At 35.8% G+C, this 21272-nt stretch overlaps 1 protein-coding gene across 2 annotated transcripts in view; it reads right to left on the minus strand.

Annotated features, from left to right (window-relative positions):
• Nucleotides 1-847: 847 nt before the first annotated feature.
• The window catches only part of OGFRL1 (opioid growth factor receptor like 1), a 35043-nt gene continuing 14618 nt past the window's right edge, over nucleotides 848-21272 (minus strand). For both annotated transcript variants that reach the window (XM_079781434.1, XM_079781433.1), the window contains exon 7: nucleotides 848-20203. In XM_079781434.1, the coding sequence (XP_079637560.1) occupies nucleotides 19540-20203 (664 nt within the window). In that variant the 3' untranslated portion in view covers nucleotides 848-19539. The remainder of the gene's footprint in view (nucleotides 20204-21272) is intronic.

The following is a 21272-nucleotide window of genomic DNA, read 5'->3' on the forward strand; positions in this document are numbered from 1 at the left end:
AAGGATGGCTCCTTGGTGCCCCTCGAGAGGAGAGACCCTAGGTGTTGGCAGCCCCAGCCTCAGCAGAAATCCCTATTCCCCCACTTGCTGTGGAACAGAGGGCCGGGAAACTTCAAGGAAGCGCTGATTTTGAAGCTTACCAGTAACTGACATATCAGCAAGGACCATGATGGCCCAGCAAGTAGAAGCCCTTTCCCTGATCCTACTTTGTGACCTCCCAGATGTTGAGATGATTCTACAGGAAGCAGGGACCCCAGTACTGACGGACAGTGTATTTCCTTTTAGTCTGGTAAGGTTGAGTCAGAGCCTGTTTAATTTGATTTAAAGGACATAAGAACCGGGATGTTTCTTGTACACTTGAGTTTATTTTCTACACTTGTCATACCTGAATTGGAGTTCCCTTTAAAAATAAACCTGTTTTTCATGTAATACTGGTTTGGTGGTGTTGAACTCCTTTAGCACCAAACCAGTATTATATAAAATGTTGAAGGGTATTCTTTAAGAAGAGGAAGAAGAAGAAGAAGAAAAAAAATGTAAAAAAATATGAACAATAAAATGGCAATAAATACATATCTATCAATAATTGAATCTAAAAATCAAAATAAGTAAACAAGGAATCTAATAAAATAAACTGCTGAATAAAATAGAACCAGGGGAATAGAAACACGAAACAGACTGAGGGATCTCAGAGGGAAGGGGGCTGGGGTTACTTGGGAAGAGATTAAATAAAGATCTTATATGCATATTTGCATAACCTATGGACACAGACAATTGGGTGGTGAAGGCGGTGGTGAAGGCATAGGGCAGGGCAGGAACTGGTTGAAGGGGCTAATGGGGTGGGGGTGGGGGACGGGGAGGGGAGAAACTCTATAATACTCTCAACAATAAAATTTTAAGAAATAAACATTTTTGATAAATGAAACTATACAACTCAACTTGCAATGTGACAGTGAAATTACTCTTGCATAGGTATGCATAAATAGGGTATTTTTTTTATTTATTCCACATGAACATTAGAATATAATCTTAAATTTAAATGTAATGCTGTACAATTTTATATGATACTAGAGGACCAGTGCATGAAATTCATGCATGGGTAGGGTCCCTAGGCCTGGCTAGCAATCAGGTTCCCCGCCCCCTCACCACCTCCTCCTTCCCTCACTGCCCACACACTACCACCTCCTTGTTTCCCCCTGCCTCCTGCTTCCTCCTTCCCTTGCTCCCTCAGTGCCCTGCCGCTGCTGCTGGTCACCCACCATGTTCCGCGCCACCCCCTGGTGATCAGTACACGTCATAGTGAGTGATCCAACAACCAGTCTCCCGGTCAAACTCCCGACGGGATACTTTGCATATTAGCCTTTTATATATATAGATGGGGAATTCAAGATTACAGTGAGTAAAGATCTGACATTTCCAAGTATTCATGTGGATATTTAGGTAGATTACTTGTCAATATGTTTTTGTACTGTTGCTTTTTAGATTTTCTTTTTACCTGAGAAGCAGAAATATTGGAAGTGTAACTGCTGTCATAATAACACATACTCTGAACTATTTGCAAGTATCTGCAACTGAAATGTTTATTTTTCAACACACACAATAGTGGTTTGTTTTCATGACACTAAAGAATGGTACTTGAATAATATATAGCCTGATTTTGAGACAGCCAAATTAATGATGATTGAAACTGAAAACTAATTTTATAAGTTATTGTGAGGCACTTCTACGGCAGTCAGAAACATCCAAAAACACATAAGAAAAATTAAGTTAATGTTCTTCTCATTTAACCTAGAATAAGTATGATTTTCTGATAACTTTTCCATGTAAATAAAAGTCTAGAAGATAAACAGATATTTAAAACTTGCAATATCTTTTTCTTATGAATTTTTAATAGAAACCACTATGAGAAGAATTATTTATATTATAGTGAATAAAATCATTATAGATGGTAAGAATGACAAAAAGATGATACCTCAGTTATTCTGTAGATTTTTAGGCACCTTTCCTTTGAAGAGTTCAAAATCTTTCAAATAGGACTACCCCCAATGCATAAACAAGGAAATGAGCACAAAATTTTAATCCTTCTTCAAGAACACAGTCAGCCATTAAATTATTCATACACATGTATATTTTAATGCCTTCATGCTTTTCTTTTAATCATAGGATTTTTTTCTTATTTCTCTCCTTCAAAATGCTGCTTATACTATAAGAACAAACTGAAATATTACCTCTTCCATCAAGCCCTCCCTGATCCTCAGGCAGAAAACACTGACCAAGCTGCCTATTATTCACCAATTCCATTTGCTTTAATTACTGAATATTATCCCTTGGATTTTGAAGTTTTCTTAAATTATGCCTAAATACAAGTCAAACATAAATAGCAAATACACCAGAATTGTTAGCCATGGTTATGTGTGGGAGTTGTACTGTGCAAAACTTTTAACTTTATATTTTCAAGTTTTTCTGTAAAGGCCATGTAATTTATGATTGAGGGGGGAAAAACAAAACAAGACAAGACAAATTGGGGAAAAGGACATACATATTAAGTTTTACCATCTATCACTTTAATTTACAGTGATGAAAAAGCAATGCTCCAGGAGTAGGATATAGAAGAGACACCTGAGGAAAGAGGCCTTTGGATGGAGGAGGGATGAGAAATGACCCCTGACAAAATTTTACCTTCTTCACATATAATATCTAGATTCCTCTCTGCTCCCAGGCAGCTCTGGAGATGTCAATATTGATCCTGGGAATAACTGTGTCAGTTTTAAGAAAATGTAAGACAATAGGCTGAATAGATAGATGGCCACTGAGAAAACTGTATCTTTCTTAAATGGATGGGAGGAAGGAATGACTTAGAGACTTCTTGGGAGAAGTAGGACAACTTGGGAGAAGTGGTGAGTTCACTTCTAATTGCTGGAGTCCAGCTGAAAGTTTCTGCTTTCAAATGTGAAGTTGCATCTGAGGAAGGACAACAATGTCTGCTACGTGTCCTGGTTAGGGGAAAAGCCCACTGCTAAACAAGAGGCCCTGGGATACAGCAGCTTACAGAAAAGGAAGTTTACTTCTCTCTCATTAATAGTCCAGAGGTGCGTGGTCTGGTCTGGTCTAGTGGGCAGCTCCATGCGCTCATTTAGGCACCTCTTTTTTCCCATAGAGTGTCTTTGCCATAGGAAAGGGAGGTTCGAAAGCTGTAGGCTTGTGAGCCCCATCTGGCCTACCACCTGCTTTTATAAATAATATTCTATTGGATTACAGCATGCCCATTTGTTATGTGTCATCTTCGGATGCTTTCACACTATAAAGCCAAGACTGTATAGTCATGAAGCTGAAAATATTTACTATTTGGTTCTTTACAGAGAAAGTTTGCCCACCTCTGCTCTGTATTGACCTTGCTGTGTGGTGGAAGCTGGATTGTGGGCATATTTAAGTTCCATCTGTGGAAGGAAAAGAGCACACACTCCTATTACAAAGCCCCTCCCATGTCACTTCTCTCACATTCTCCCTTGAGGATTAAATCACAAGCCCTCACATAGTGGAGAGGAGGCTGGGAAATGAGTCTGTGGCTGAACAACCATGTGCCCAGATACAACTTCATCCCAATGAAACAAAAGTAGAATGGATTTTGGAGGACAGCCACCAGCCTCCACCACTTGGTGTGCTTGTTCTGCCCATCTCCTCCACTTTGGTCATTTAAAATAGCATAAATTCATATGTGTATCATGTCATAGGCGAATGCTCACATTTTTACCCACACAAGAAATGTATTTGTGCTACAACCAAGCCAATGTACTTTATAGTACTGTGTGTACGATTTGATGAAAGGTCTAAGATCTTATAGTGAGTGTCAAGCCAGCCTACAGAAAGATTGTTTTTATTAGAACAAACAATGATTTGAGCAAGCTGGTCAAGATGGCATGTGGCTCTTCTCAAACAGCACCATGGTGCTAAACAGTGGCCTAGGGAGTGTGCCATGACAAATTCTGGTGGAAGCTAATGCCTTCAAAAAGTGCCATCTGTTTTGTGAAAGACTTCCTCACACACAAAAAACTTTAAGACCCATTTATAAAGTATTGACCATATACAAAATATTCTATAAGCCTCCAATCAGGTTCCATTTAAAAAGAAAAAAAACAATATATATGAAAAGATCTAATGAATAGTCACAGTTTCAATTGGGGGCTTCACATTCCATTTGCTCTACTACTATATGAGATTAAAAGTAGAAAAGGCATCTAAGCTAATCTTTCTGCGAAGATGATTCCCTGCAGAAACTTTTACTAGCTTCCTGGATTCAATTGTACATGTCTGGAGCAATGTGCTCTCCTTGTCTCTCTCCTGAAGGCAATTCAAAGTCCTATGGGAGATTTTCCCAACATCCATGGTGTAAAAAGTCATAGAGCAAGGAATAGGGAGATAGAGGCTATGGCCCTCCCTCACTCTTCTCTTCTCAATCATGTCAACTTGCATGAGTCACTCTACATATTCACTCAATTGTGTATTTTTCCTACTAGATTCAAAGCCACTGCTGTGGGAGAAATAAAGATGTCAGAGACCACGCCCAGCCCTCTAAGAATTTATAACCAAATATAGAAGCAACTGCAAGAGAAAGGACAAATGCTTAAGTAGGTGGGATCACATCAGTTGCGAGTGATGGTAGAGAAGGGGACATACAAACTGGTTTGGAAGATTGGTGAGATTGAGATCTAGAAAGGCAAAGATGGAGTGAAAAGCATCCCAAGTGGAAAGAAGGCATAAGTAAAGGGTCGAGGTAGCAAAGGAGATAATTAAGGAATGACTGGTGGTCAGTTACAGCTAGAACATGTGTCATTCACGAGGGAATAGTGGGATATTTGTTAGGAAAGATAGGATAATGACTGTCAAACTAATGAGTCTGATGTTATTCAGTTAGCAAAGTGAAGGGTTCTGAGAAGGGAGGTGATTTGATTAGGGAAAGACATTAGAAGGATTACTAACATGGTGGTTTTGTAGAATAATTGTGGGTAGGGAGATTAATTAGAAACTAGTTAGAAAGCCAGGACAAAAGGACAGATGTGAAAGAGATTATCAATAAGGAACAAGTTCAAGAAATTATTTCCCTGTGTTGAACATCATGCAATTGCTTAAAGATGCCACAATCTAAAAATGATGAAGCAAAAAATAAACATAGCGGTGTATCAGAGTTCTAGTTGTTCCACATCCTTTCCAACACTCAATATGTCAGTCTTCTTTAATTTTAACATTCTAGTACATTTGTAGAAGTATCTTGTTATGATTTTAATTTACACTTTCCTAATGATTAATGATCTGTTTATGTCCTTTTTTCATGTCCTTAGTGGCTATTGTATGTGTTTTTTGTGAAGTGTCTGTTCAGATCTTTTGCCCACATTTTTTCCTGTCACTTCTCTTATTTTTCAGTTGTGGAGTTTTTTACACATCCTGGCTGCAAGCTTTCCCAGATATAAGTATTGCAGATACTGTCTTCTGATTTACAGCTTACTTTTTCAGTTTCTTGGTGGTGTCTTTGGAAGTGTAAACATTTTTAATTTTAATATGGATGGGGTTATGTTTTATCTACAAAGTCTTTGCCTGTCCTCAAATCCTGAAAATTTTCTGTTTTCTTCTAGAAGTTTTATGTTTAGATTTTGCTCATATCTATCATCTGCTTTGAATTTATTTTTGTGTACAGTATGAGTTAGGGGTCAAGTCTAAGTTTTTCTCTGTTTGTATACTCATTTATCTCAGCACTACCTATTGGCAATATTATCCTTTCCTGAACAGATTACCTTGGCACCTTGTGAAAAATCAATTGACTATATACGTTGGTCTATTTCTGAACTCTGTTCCATTCTACTGACCTGTTTATCCTTACACCAAGGTCACAGTCTTGGTCATGTATTTTTCAAGTAAGGTTTAAAATCAGGAAATAAGTCCTCCAAATTTATTTTTTATTTTAAAGGGTTATTTTTGAAATTCTAAAACTTTCACATTTCATATGTCTATTAGAATCTGTTTGTCAACTTCTACAAAGAAGTGCTGGGGCTTCCATTGAGCTTGAATCTGCAGATCAATCTGGGGAGAATAGACATCATAGCAATATGAGTTTTCTAATTTAAGAATATGGTATTGTTCCTTTTTATTTTTTTAATTCCTCTTAACAATATTTTCTAGTTTTCAATGTACAGATATTGCACATAATATGTTAAGTTTATTCCTAAGTATTTCAGACAGACAGCCTGTCTTAGAAGTTGACTACTGCAGAAAGCAATCTCATCTATTATTTATTAGTGTTACTAGTTTAATTTCTAGAATAACAATTTATTCAAATTGGTAGTAGTGGAATGAGAAGTGGTAATGGGGGAGGAATTCCCAAATCAAACCATTCCAGTTATAATTCCCTGCCATATAAGAAGAAAACATCTCCTGATGAAATGGTGCTGCACCCAACTTGCAGGAATATCAATGCATACACATACTAGGGAGACAGTGGACGTAGACAAGTCTCCCTGGTGTCAATAATGAAGTTACTTAGCAAGATAATTAGGTAAAGTTGAAAGCAGCTTTTTTATGATGGATTACCCAGTCTACAGATCTACATATAGTTCCCATCAAAAATTATCGGATTTATCACATTAATGGGCACTTTGAAAATTTTACCTAGGGCAGGATATTTCTTTTATTAGAATTCCCATACTTTAGTCTAAATCAGCAATAACATTTGTGTAATTACAGAGCACATGTAGGAGGCCTAAAAATTAAAAGCAGAGATAAATGTTTATAAGCAGACTTTTACCTAGAACAGTGATCAGCAAACTCATTAGTCAACAGAGCCAAATATCAACAGTACAACGATTGAAATTTCTTTTGAGAGCCAAATTTTTTAAACTTAAACTTCTTCTAACTCCACTTCTTCAAAATAGACTCGCCCAGGCCATGGTATTTTGTGGAAGAGCCACACTCAAGGAGCCAAAGAACCACATTTGGCTCGCGAGCCGCAGTTTGCCGACCACGGACCTACATGGACAAAATTCTCTTAAAAACACTTTTGGGAAATCTAACTACCTTACTGATCTTTTTGCTTTTCACATAAAAATATTGATGATAAAGAAGAAACTAACTTTCTGAACCATTAAATATTACATTCTTTCTCTCTCTAAAATCCCTGATGGGTAGTTTATAGATTTTCTTTATTTAATAAAGTAGATTATTCAAGATTCCCCAAATAACTATATTATAAATATAATAACATATTAACTTATACAGTACTTCTTCTATTTGTGATATATCAATTTTTTCTCATAACCATTAAGTTAGATAAAGAAGGATTAGGTGTTATTATTATCTAACCAGGAAACAAACTCTAAAGAAAAATCAAAGTATAATCTAAGATATATAGAGATCTGACTCTGTATCTTTTCTTTCTTCCCTTTTTTCCTCTTCTCTTGTAAATTTTGAGCTTTAAAAGGAACACTCAGAAACCACAAATATTCAAAAATACCAACAACAATAATAGTTATATTAACTATCTGTGTCAAGAACATTGCAATTCTTTAACTTTCAGACTGCACATATTATGGTTCCCCTTTATAGACAAGTAAACTGGAGCTCATGGAGTGTAGGTAAGCTTTGCCAAGGCCCCATGACTCAATCACCGAGATGGGGTTCAAATCACAGAACCCAAGTTTTCTCTATCACACAGGTGCCTGCAAAACTACAATGTTTATTTAATTAATTCAGATCAAAGGATGACTATATAGGTAGGCTTTAGCATATAGTTTAACAGATCTTTTCACCTGCATCTTGTAGGAAACTACACAGATACCTGCTTAGTACATCATAGAAACAGCAGGGAACTGGGGGCTGAGAGGTCTAGATTAGATCTAAATCGAAACAGCAAATTGCCACAAAGTAGAAAAAATCTTTTTAAATGTGTTTCTTGATGAGTTGAATGCAGATGTTGGACTTCATGATTTCGAAAGCCTATTCCAACTAGAGATTCTTACCCCCCCCCACAAAAAAAAGTCTATTATTATAGGGGTAATATTGTTTTCTTTTTTTATTTTCTATATAAGTGACCTTTTCAACTCAGATTAGGAATATCCTTAGATGTATAAGGAAGCCAGGTATCGCACTTCCTTGGGTAACCAATGTGGGCTGAACCCTTTAGGAGGTAGATCAAAAAATGAGCATGCATCAGTATTTCTGGTTTCCCATAGACATGAGACCCAGGGGAGCCCACATTGGTGACCCTGCAGAAGCTTGGAGTCTAAATGATGTGGCTGTGTTGGTAGGAACCTCAAGATTGGCTGTCAGTTCCATCACGGTCACCATCAGGGTTAAGTCAAATAGCCAGATGAGACCAGTTGAACTTTAGCAGCTGCCAATTCACAAGCAGCCTAGCCCGGCCAATCCACAGTTGTGCCCAGAGAACATCTACTGCCACAAATGTTCCGTGAAGCCACCTCAATATGTCATGAAATCACATTGGGCAAAAAAAGAGAGCAGAGGATAAAAGCTGAATGGCTAGTAATTTTCCAAAAGAAACAGGCTCGTTCCAAAGAGGCTGTTAGTCCAACCCTGATTCACATTTTGAATAGTCTAGATGTTTAAACCAAAAGGGGAAATATAGACATGAAGTGATAGAAATAGTTCCCATTGGCAACTCCAAGATGTTGCTACCAATCAACAAGGCGGAACTCATGAGGAAGATAAGATGAGCTGTATGGTGTCAGATGGGTACTAGTTTTATCAGGGTGATCACTTAGTAAGTTATATAAGTGTCTAATCACTGGATTGTACCCCTGAAACTAATACAATATTGTATGTCAACTATAATTGAAAAAAAGAAACCCAAGAAATTTTTCTTGTTTTAAAAATTATCTTAAAATAGAGTCTTAAACCTATTTTTTAAAACAAGAAAGAAATGGTGCTATATTTTCTTTATACGTCTGAGGTTAGTGTAATTTTGTGAACTTGCCCTATGAGATGTATCTGTAAACATATTGCTATGTGAGATGTCTGCACTTACTATACTTTTATAATTTTAGTTCATTACCATAAGCTAAAGTAGAACAAACAAAATAAGGAACCACCCTATTCACAAAGTCTATTTTAGTTCAAATATTTTTCTGAGTATATAACACAGCCTCTCTTAGAAATGTTCATAAAGAATGGGGGTTAAAGGAATTTGGGTGACCACTTACTTCCATCTATGAAAATTTCCATAGGGTTCCCATTTAATGAAACCTCAAAGTAAGTGAGTTTTTAGTTTCAATTTGGTTGTCAACATGAAGGAAAAAGAAAAGCTCACATCCAAGTAGTACAACCTGAACATTAAACATCAAGGAAAAAAGCTATTTCTTAAAGGGCAGCCTTTACTGTCAATCAGAATTTTGCTCTTATGTGTAAAACCAGAGGAAAAAGCAGCTCTCTATGAACTGCCAAGGGAACTGCCTTTATTCTGCCAAAGGCTCCAGGTGCTTCTCTTATAGAGACACTCCGTCTCGTGCTCGCACCTGTTACTTGGTTGACCCACTGACTATAGTTTAAAATTACTTCATCTTATTTAAAATGTCAACCCAAGCAGGAAAAGTAGGTCCATGTACTTACTTTCCTCTTTATAACCTCAAAATTGAAACTTCTGTTAAATAGGTTTAAAACCCATTAATGGCATTTGTTGCTAAGTAGCCCAAGAAATCAGGAAGAAACTATGATCTGAGATTGTCAATCAAAGCATTAAATATGTATGAATTGTTTCTATATAAATTTTTGTACTGTCATACAAAGTAATTCATTATGAAGGCCATTTGTCTTGAAGAAGATATCTTATTTCAGATACGTCCTTTTCAAGAAATCACTGCTAAACATTTTTAAATTCAATTGGGGAAGAATTGACATCTTAACCATGGGTTTTCTAGTTTAAGAATATGGTATCTTTCATTTTTATTGTCTTCTAAAATTTCTTTTAACAACTTTTTGTAGTTTTCAATGTACAGATTTGCATGTATTATGTTAAATTTATCCCTAAATATTGACTGTTTATTGTTTATTACATACTGGACCCAGTGTTAAGCACCCAAGATACAAAGATACACTATGGTGTCTTGTGAAGGCTACATTCTCTCTGAAGGCAGAGGGAAAATAGGAGTATTTTGCAATAGATAAAGGTCTATGGAGGCAATGGGGGTGCAAAAGAAGGGGTGGATTGTAGACAGATTTGAGTAGAATAAACAGAATTTGTTGTCAAACTGGATGTGTTGACAAATGAAAATTCAGAGATAGCTCCCTGGTTTCCAGTTTGGGGATCAAGTGATGCCATTGGATGAGATTAGAAATGTCAGAGTGAGAGCAATATAGTCAGCTTCACATTACTTCAGAAGGAGGTCTAAAAGAACTACTTGTGTACAGAAAAGTACAGTCAAAGATGGCCATATTCAAGTCCATTTTCAGAGCCTCAGTGGGTATTTTTTCCCCCCAAAAAATGTTTAAACCTGCTTCTAAACCTGCTAAACATAAACACTAGCTGGTGGAAAATACATTAAATGGTGAGAAAGCCTCTTTCATGGAGAGGACTTTAGCCTTGGATTAATATTTACAGCATAGGTAAGCTGATGCTTTGGAATTCATTTTAATTATTAAAGGGTGGTCATGAGTTCAAAGAGGCCCCAGAGCAAACACACTGAATAGAGAGCCAGGGGGCATGGGCCCCACCTCAAGCTCTTGCATCTGCAGCATTTGAGGGAGACAAGTCATGTCACCTCTCTTCATTATCTACAAAATTAGGACCCACACTCACTGCCAATTCTAAAAGTATAATTTCCCTTCCCATTTCTGGACATTGAAACAGATAAAATGAGAGGAAACTGGCTGAAATGAATGCTAGAGAAACTGAAAATGTTCAACCTCTATTTGTCAATGAGAATTTATTTCATGTCTTATGTATGTGTCTGACATTCTGAAAGGATAAACAGTTGAACAAGACAATAGCCCGAGACCTCTCACCCCATTTTAATTTAGTATGAAGACACCTACAATTCAGAATTTTGAAAGATTTGAATATTTATTTAGCACAATATTATTCATCTGCCTAGTTATGAATTGCAAAAACAAACAAACAAAAACAATGGCAAGTGGGCCACCATGTTCATAGTATTAATTATATACACATTTTTAAATAGTGTTAACTGTTAAGTGGATTTCCACTAGGATGTGAAATAAATGTATAGTGGAAGGTTTGAAGTTAAAATTGCCTTTCAATAAGAATCAATACTGATGGTTTCCTAAAATAAACTAATCCTGATCCTGATCAAAAGGCTTCAGTTCTTTCTTGGCAAAGGGAAACCAGTTTAAAAAATTAAGGAAGTGATAAAGAGCTGTTTTGTACATTCACTATATTCACAGCGAGGGAAATTTTCTGTCCTGTCAATATCAATATGTCTAATATAAAATCATCAATTCCATACTTGATAGCTTTTTTTTTTTTTTTAGTAAGAACGATGTTAAAGTCATAAGTAAAACTTAAAATGTTTGTTTTGTCCTGTAAACCTGATATGCATACATTAGAAGATTAGATTGACCTCCATTGAGACAAATGCAACACAGAGTTGTGCCCAAAGATCTTAATTTTGTCTAGAACACTAGCAGCCATTATACAGGAGTGCCTTCAATATGTCCCTGGCATTTCACCTACACTCTAATCCTTCCAAGAAACTCACAAAGTAGATGTATTACCGACGAGAGACTAGAGACCCAGAGAATTTATGTGACTTGCCCACAGCCACTCAGCCAGCTATAAATGATGATGTTGCCATATGGACCCAAGTCTATCTGGTCTCCAAGCCAGCTCTCCCCATTTAACAAAGTGCCTCTGCCCTTACTTTTTTACTGCTTCAGGGCTTTTTCTTGAACTTCTCTCTCTGACAACCGTTAAACCATTTATTCAAAGATCTCAGACAACCTCAGCACTCTAATATAAGCTGTCAGATCTCATTGGGTTCACGTCATCTACTACTTCTTTGTTTATTCCTTCTTCCTCACCTCTTCCCTTTCTAAAGCTGAGAGTAGATAAAACAACCTATTTCAATCACAGAAAAAAATGTTATTCATCATTTGAAAAGATTAGTGTATTCCTTGGTAGTATTGGACAATACACTAAGGTTATAAAAATAGTAGAATGCTAACTATTATAACAAAATCAATAAACCCAGTCTTCCTGAGTATTTAAGTCAAATCCTTGCTGGTTCTCTAATCTCTCTCGTTAGTAATCTATTTTAAAATGCTCTTCCAATTCATCCTAGGTATTCATAGGGATAATGCCCAAGGCAGGATAATCCTTACAAGTTCCCTGTATCAGTCTGACTCCTTATTCTGTCACAATCGCCAAAGCTTAAAATCACCCACAAGCCAACCTGCTCATCATTGCTTTCATCCAGGCTGGGATTTCCTTCCATTCCTGAAACACCAGCTTGCCTGCTTTGCATTCATTTGAGGCTTAGCATAAGGAACATGTTATAAATCTTTTCTCTAAACTCTCTTCCATATTAAATTTTTGCTTCCTTGAAGAAATGCAGACTCAGTCCTGAATTTTTCACTATACTGAGAATCTCCATTGTTTTAAGATTATACATTGCCCTCAGACATTCAACCTTTGGGGAAAACAAAACCTCTCTATATCCCATTACTGGAATGTGTCCACTCTTCCCTTATGACAAGAAGTGCTTGTGCGAATTCCTCTACTAAACAATTCATCTCAAAGGCTGCAGTTAAAATCATGCTCACTCACCCATATTGCGCTCGCTCGCGCTTGCGCTCGCTCTCTCTCTCTCTCTCTCTCCCTTCCTCCTTCATCTTTTCCTCCCTCTCTCTCTCAATTATACACAATGTGATTTCATTCTCTTACCACAGTTTAATCTTAGTTCTCTCATCCTTTCTTTCCTGCTGGAACAGATCAATACAACCAAGCTCAAATGTTGTTTTTCCTCATCTTTATCCACATTGTCTTTTGATATCAGAGTAACCTTCTCATTTCACCTCATAACTGCATTTTTCTTAATAAAAAATTTGACTTTTTAAAAAGACTAGCCCAATTAAGTGAAAAAAAAATTCATCTCATTAGATTTTCATTTTCATTCATCTGTATTCAATATACTTTTAATATTTTGCATCAGAGAAAAGTAAAAAAGAGAGAACAATAAACATCCAAGTATTTACACATGTGATCTGCACTCCAAAATTTCACAACACAAATGACTTTATGTGTAAATAAGATTCCACCCTCCAAAATAAGGTATTTATATTGGAGCATAAAAGGAAATAATGTTGACCTCATGTGATAATCATAAAACATACATATGTCTACTCATAGAAAAATAGCAAGTCATTTGCTCCAGACCTTTAAAAATATTTTAATCATGCAAAATCAACATAATGTACTCTAACGTAATGCTAAAATGTTAACTAAGATGAAGTTAGGCCTTTATTTGTTTTACAGGATTTGTATTTGGCAATAGTTATTAAAATAATTACTCTAAAGGAACTCTAAAATATATTAGTTCAGAAACAATATTTCAAAACCCAGCAGGAAGCAACAGAACTATTGCTCTGATACATTTTTTGTCATGACACTGCCATACAGTTACAGAATTATAAAAGAAGTGTTTCACAGTATCATACAGATCCAGAAATTGGTTACATCTCCTACCACATACACAGGGTATTGGTACTAACAGACATGCACAGCATTCTATAATTCATACCGCAGCAGCACACAGAGAACAGAGAAGGCCTGGTGGCTGCTGGAGAGTCAGAACCTACGTGGGAAGCAAGACACATCTTTTTAAGAATCATACCCATTTTCCTGAAATACCTCAAATACAAAGGACACAATAGTTCCCAAATTAAAATAGTGACTAGATCCAATTGGCCAACTATCTTCTCAGGTAACACTGAAGAAGAGCAGTATCTTCCTTAGGGAACAAATAAGTGCCCTTTTTGTAAAAAGGAAAATAAATATGGCTGTCAAAGTAGCCAGCACTTGGTCTCATTTGCTTCTCTGAATTGTAATGCCACATGATTAGTATGCTGTCAACTCTTGATGGTACAGGAGATAGTTACTTCATTAATCAACAACTTATCCCTAAATCTTCACTTATCTGCAGCCAGTCCCTCAATTTAATTTTTTGTTGTAAAACCACCAACTATCAATTCATACCAGCAAAGGAATTAAACTTGGTATGTGATCATTTGATTAATACTATCAGTCTCCTGTGGAGTAGGTGGAATTCACGGTCCAAATGAGAGTATTAATGGGATTCTGTTTCCACACCAATCCATCATCTCCTTGGCACAAACAGAGCTGATTCTGAAGGCATGTCCCCACCATAAAGCTCTTGTAGATCATTCCTCATCAGCTTCCAATCATCCCGGCACTTGCATGAACCTATAATGAGTTATATATTTTTGCAGTGAGTTTCTTGCTACTGTTTCTAATCTTTTGTTTCAGTTTGTGTTTTTCTTTTCTTCACATGAAACAAAATCCATCAGCATTGGGAAAAAATGCACATTTCACCAATGAGTGCTGCACTTGAACATTTCTTAGGATCAAAATGTATTACTTAAACCACTCCAGTAATGCAAACTGTTCCATGAACTCCATTGTAATTTAAAAATAAAAATATGATAAACTTTGTAGCTTATACCTTCATAAGGTTTCTGATTATTTTTTAAAAAGGTCTTTTGGCGCAGCAAGTGAGCATCCATGCCTTTTCCCTTTCACTTCATTTTTAAAATACACAAAATACTTTATGAAAAGGCATAAACATACACATATATATGTAATACATATATGAAAAAACATATATATATGTTTATATATAAGTAAAACATAGAAATTACTTGTAGTAACTGATATATATATATATATATATATATATATATATATATATATATATATATATATGAAAGAACAATCTAAAATAATTTCTAATTGAAAAACTGGGGAAATACCTATGTGGAATTGGTATTACAATGTTTCCCAAGATAGATATAAGGATACAGCTATAATTTATTTAGCACGTGTCCAATTGCTCACAATTTTCTAAACTATAAAATGGTGGCAAATAAATAACAGATATTTCATGAAAAAGTATGCTTATTAGAGTGGTGTATTGAGTCCACAGTGGCCCACTTTCCTCAGAAGTCAGAGGTCATGAGGCCCCACAGCCTCATTGCGCAGAGTTGGCTCTAGGACCCGTCATGCCATTGGAGAGGCTGCAGGCAGTGCCGGCTCCACTTCGCCGAGATGCCCACTCCGGTTCTCAGTCACCTCTCCTCTCTGAACTCTACTTCCGGGCAGAGTTTGGACCATAAAACAAGACGATTAATTGTATCCTCTACATAGAAGCTTCAATTCAGGAAGACAAACTTATTAAGAAGTTCTTTCCCACAAATAACTAAAACATTAAGTTTTTCAACAGATCAGGAAAACAGGAGATGACAAAAACATTCTCTCTAATCTAGGGAAAAGGCAGCAACAGTGCTTTGTAAATGTTTCTAATAAGACTATGGCATAAAAGTTTAAAAATTAATTTCAGGTTCCTCCAACCACCTACTGGAAGTAAACTTTAAATAATTTCTCTAATAGAATTCAATTCTGCATCCATCTGCATCTAAGAACAGGAAGTAAAACACAGAAATTACTTGTAGTAACAGAGATATTTAAAATGAAAAGTATAGTATGTAACAAAATTAAGCAAAACCATAAATAAATGAAATAATATAGTTAAGCCATTTTACTATAAACACTTTTTGTCAACTATAACATGGTGTTGAACATTGTGGTGAGTACAGTTCCTTGTGAACTGATGCTACTTTACAAATGGAAATTTCTCCAAAATGAAAAAGCACCAAAGTAAAGTCATTAAAATAATTGATATTCGTGGAACATTCCTTATGGCAAGATTTTACAATGGAGTAAAACTTTAAACTTGTGAATGAAAACCATTTGCGTTAGTTAAGGCACATCTGGGCATCTCCAGACATTCACCAGTATAACTATATTGACTTCATAATAAGAGGTTTCTAAAAACAGTCTGTCCCTGAACACAAGCTGCTGGGTAGGCTGGAAAACTAGAACAGGGAAGGAAGCAGGGTAGTACTTGCTGTCACCCTAGAGATTACCCACACACGTCTGTTCCTGTAATAAACACTACAGAATTCAAAGTTGAAAGAAGTCAATATACAGTATGTTCACTCCTAACTTTCTTGATCATACATTATCCCAGGCCATCATTCTCTACAACTACACCTACACCTGAAATGATTCTAGCATGTCTAACTCCTGCCTGCCTGGTATTTAACACATACACCCCAAAAGAGAAAGGGGGGTTTTCTAAGTAGGAAACAAAATAGATATCTTCAAAACTATTCCTCTAACAAAAGATCCCTATTCACCCCCAACAGACATGGAAGGCCCACTGATGCCAACCCCAACCCAGCAGGATCAAGGATGCCCCCTTTCTCAGGTTAGAAGAGCCTCAACTCTAAGAGACAAAAAACATTCTTGATTTGGTTACTCAGTAGATTATAAACTCAGCCATAACTCTACTACAAACTTCAGAAATTTAACTTTAAACAATTAACCAAATATTCTCTACCCATCAGTCCAACCCACTTTTAACCACTTGATGTGGCAGTTTACTTACTAAAATGATTTTTGAAGAGTAACTCACATGTAACACTAGACTGTTTTTCCTTTTTCACCAGATAATACTTTCACTCAGATTAAAGTATAAAAGCTAAAAGCAAAGTTGGTTACTGTACCAGTATACCATAAAATAGGAAACATAATGACCGTGACAGTGCTACATACAGCATTTTCATATTTTTAATACTAAGCAAAAAAAAATCTTAGAACTTCTCTAATAACTCCTGAGTTGTCGGTTTTATTTTCTCCTTAAAGCTGCAAAAGTAGTCTGAAAAACTAAATTTAAAATAAAACTATACAGAGTACTTTTTGAACTGAGAACTAGACTTGATTTAGATAAAGCAGACATAGTTTCACTTTTATTGTTATTCTTTTGAATTTCTTATAAGATCGAGCATGAAAATATATAAGGGAACAATGTTCTTAATGTTATAAACCATTACTGTACTGACATATACCTTATAACTTTATCACTTTACAATATTTCAAAGTATTTTCACATATATCATCTCCTTAGAGATATAAAAGCACAAAATATCATAAATGCACTGGACTAATCAAGCAGTATAACATCGATTTGCTGTGAAATGCAAGTTAGTATTTTATCAATAGCCAATATTTAGTATCCTTACAGTCCAAGGTACAACAATAAAGTCTATATATTTGCAAAACTTCAATAATGTTTCTAGCTATTTGGCCATGCTTCACTGCATTTTTATAACAGCTTCTTAGTAAATTTCTGTAAGCACATGGTACTTTTTAAAGATACAAAACATCAGTCAAACCCAAAGGGTTGTTTCATATGTAAGACACACATAAATACATATCTATAGATCTTTTTTAAAAATTATAAAATGTAAAAGTATTATTCTTAATAGAAAAAAGTCTAGACACTCATAATTTTTATCTGCAAAATAAATAATATCCTCTCTGTTATTCTCCAATGAATAACTCTTTCATAAGTTACAGATTAAATGTAGGAATCATACTATTACATGTGAATATGCATTTAAAATAAAACATGGTGGGAAAGGGCCACTGTTTTCAATGGAAGCTAGGCAGTTTTTCCTTTGAGACAAGATGTTCTCAAATTAAATGGCACATCCTAAATAAACCCCTAATTAGGAATTATATTCTGAAAGTTGAATTATTGAATAAAATGTTTTTATATCTAAGGGTTCTGACATACTACATACAGTTTCTAAGTAATTTAGATGATACCCATTTATTTTAGTATCTGTCCACTATTTACTATCTTAATATCTGGTCACAAGTTCTTAACATTATGCATTTAGAAAACAGTCTAAAGACTTTATTATGTGTGTCAAATTGATAAGGTATTTTTAATTCAATTAATTGTATTCCTATAATTTAGCCCAACATGACAAGCTATTTTCACCTGCTAACCCTACAAAATTGATTACTGAACTCTATGGAGACATTGCTTCAACAAACACCACCTTCGAGGGTTCATGTAAAAAAGAAATTGAAATATAAAAGCAGAATTGTTTCCCCAAATCCTAAAAATCACTTCTCAAAATCATAAGAAAGCAAAAATTGGCATGTTTTGGGAACCAAAAATCGTAACTATTCTATATTTATTAGGATATGGTATACAACACGAGTGTTACTAACATTCATATAAACAAAGTCAAGATTGAGCAACTGTGATGTTTCATGTAAACTTCAAAGCAATAAAATCATATTTGTAAAGGCATACTGCTGGTGTGTTTATTTTCCAGAAATGCTCTGCTTAAAATCCTCTGATCAATAAATGGAACAGATGATTTATGATGTGATTAAAAATGTGACATAGTAAACATTCTCTGGGGATTAAAGTGAATAGAACTTTTCTTAAAAGCAGAAGAGACACACAAAAGCCAATTCCTTTCTAAATAAAATAAAATGAAAATTTTTTTCTATTCATTGCTTTTCACTATATTTGTATGCATATTTTGACCTTCTCACCACAGTGTTTATGATTTTTCTTGATATGTAATAATAATGTTAAAATATTATAAGAAATATATGAGAAAGGAACAGCCACAGAAGGCAAAATTCTTTTCTTGGACTTTTGCATCAAAAAAAAAAAATGTTTAAGCACTTAATACAAAAAACCACTTTTATTATTTCAAGCAAAGCAAATTCTTGAAATCATACAGTTGAAAGTCCCACTCTGCTCCATTTAAGTTTCAATATAGTTTATCCGAATGTACACCAGAAACAGAGGTGCTGCCTGACAAGATGGTGGGTGCGGGTGAGAGTAGAGAGGGGAAGAAGAAAAGACAGCAGCAAGACTGACAAATGGGCTGGGGGAGAGGGGGCTACAGCTCCCCAAGAGCATCCATTTCATCTAAAATAAACATGTTGAGGTATTGTAATGAAAACAATCCAAGTTACTTTATAATTAAAAATCCAAAGTACTTCTAGATCTTTCCAGCTTAAAAAAAAACAAAGGAATCCATAAAACAGGCAAAGGTGTGGCAACATAATGAAATTATCCTCTTGGTTTTCTTCAGGTAGACTGCACCCTCTCAAAATAATTTATTTGATATCCCAAGTACTGCATCAGTGTTTGCAGATACATAAAATAATTATTGTACACAGAATTTGTAAACTCACATCCCAAAAGTGTTACCGAATACATTCATTTACTGGGTCTTGTCTTAAACATCTTATTACACTTAATATCATCCAGAATAAAAAACAACAACAAAATGCTTACAACATAAATCACAAACAGATGGCTAAAATTTGAACTGTGACCTCTGTTGTTTCGGATAAACCGTACAGCAGTTTCCGCCTCCTCTCCCTAAACTGGTTTGTGGGTTTCTGTTAATTCACTGAAACAGTACCTCATCCTGGGAAGCTGTATTTCCAGGACTTCCACAGTCTTTGTTATGATTTTCACCTCCTTCATCTTTTTCGGGAGGAGATGCACTCTCTTTCTTCTCTGTGGGATTACTCACTGTTTCTTCTGGTTGAGAATTTGAATTTTCAGCATTCCCATCCTCTGCGTCCCCTGGCCTGGCGGCTTCGCTGCTGGGCTCTGCGCAGGGCCTGTCTGTGGCTTCCCCAGGCTCTTTAGGCGCCGCTTTTTTTTCTTCAGCTGCTTTGCTATTTACAGGAGCCACTGAGGAGGAAGTTTTGGAGTCCTTAGATTTTTTGTGCATAGAAGTTTGACTGTTAGGACCGGGGACGGGAGGGGCAGGCATTTTCTGGGCTTTGCTTCCTTCTGCGTCTTCTTTCCGAGGGGGTCCCCAGATAAAATTCTCTGAAGGCCTGTAATGTTTCTGGGCGAAACGCAGGAGCTTCCTCCTTTCCCTTCTGTCTCTAATGGTATAAACAAAATACTCCAGCGCGCTCTGTTTAATATTGGGAATGGTATTTTCCACAAGAGCTTCGTGAAGAATAAATTTTACAAGAGGAGATTTAAAACTTTCATATCCAAGCTCACCAAGGCTTTTAAGAATACGGGTGATTCTTAAATAGTTGTGCTGGGACCTAAAAGAGAGGATTGAATAAAATGAGGGGGTGAGGAAATCAGGTGGAGGAAAGCAGGGAAATAAAAACTACTGGGAAAATGTTGTTTTTTTTTTACGGAAATAAGCCTTGTAATGACTTGTAGAGACACCACTAAGAAAAACAAATTTGAAGGTATGAAACCCTTATACCTCAATGCAATGTCAATCATGTGAAACTCAAACATATAATATACATTCTCCTTATTTCTTAAGTTCTTCAAATTTGAAAAAATATTTAGATTAAAATTTATTTCCACTGTTGTTGAATTGTTGTTTCTTAAATACAACTATTAGAGTATTTATTTGCAACAGCAATGTACTGTACCTGTCACAGGTAACCAGTGCTGAATCTAAACACAACATTAGCTATTAACTGAGTAGTATGAATTGCAGTATTAACTGGTCAGCAAAATCTACCATATTAGCCAACTCATAAGGAAAGATGCAAAAAAACACTCTATCCTGCTAGAACGATTCTAACAAAAGATGCAACACTGACTAATTTAGCAGAACACGTACAACTACAAGAAATGACGATGGCTCGCTAAGGCTCGTATCCTCATTTGCTGGACTTCACTGGACTCTTGCAACAATTAATTCAGTTGATAAATATGCAAGCCATGAAGAACTCAATAAATAATAGGTACTATTTAATAATAATATTGTTATTATTTAAATATCTGATATTAAGAACTACCATATTTGTACCTACCCCAACTTAGTGACTCAATTCTCTTCCATGCTTGGCCTCTCTCTCCTCTTTCCCTATCGAAGAATTTTAAATTTTCCTTCCAATGACATTGATTCCAAAGATGCCCTTTCCCCCAGATAGCACTATCATCTTTCTCCTGTCCCCATACTAAGGCCATTATCAGATTAAAGCTTCCCAATTCTATTTTGTCACAATTCATAATCTTCCTCCCCCACTTTACTCCGCCCAATAGTTGCCTTATTGCACATGCCTGGCTGCATCCAAAAGGAATCTTCAGCTACATATATTAATCATGTATTGTCATCAACAGCCCAGATATTTGTTTACACAATATTGC

Source organism: Cnephaeus nilssonii (genome assembly GCF_951640355.1).
Source record: "Cnephaeus nilssonii genome assembly, chromosome: 9".
NCBI lineage: Eukaryota > Metazoa > Chordata > Mammalia > Chiroptera > Vespertilionidae > Cnephaeus > Cnephaeus nilssonii.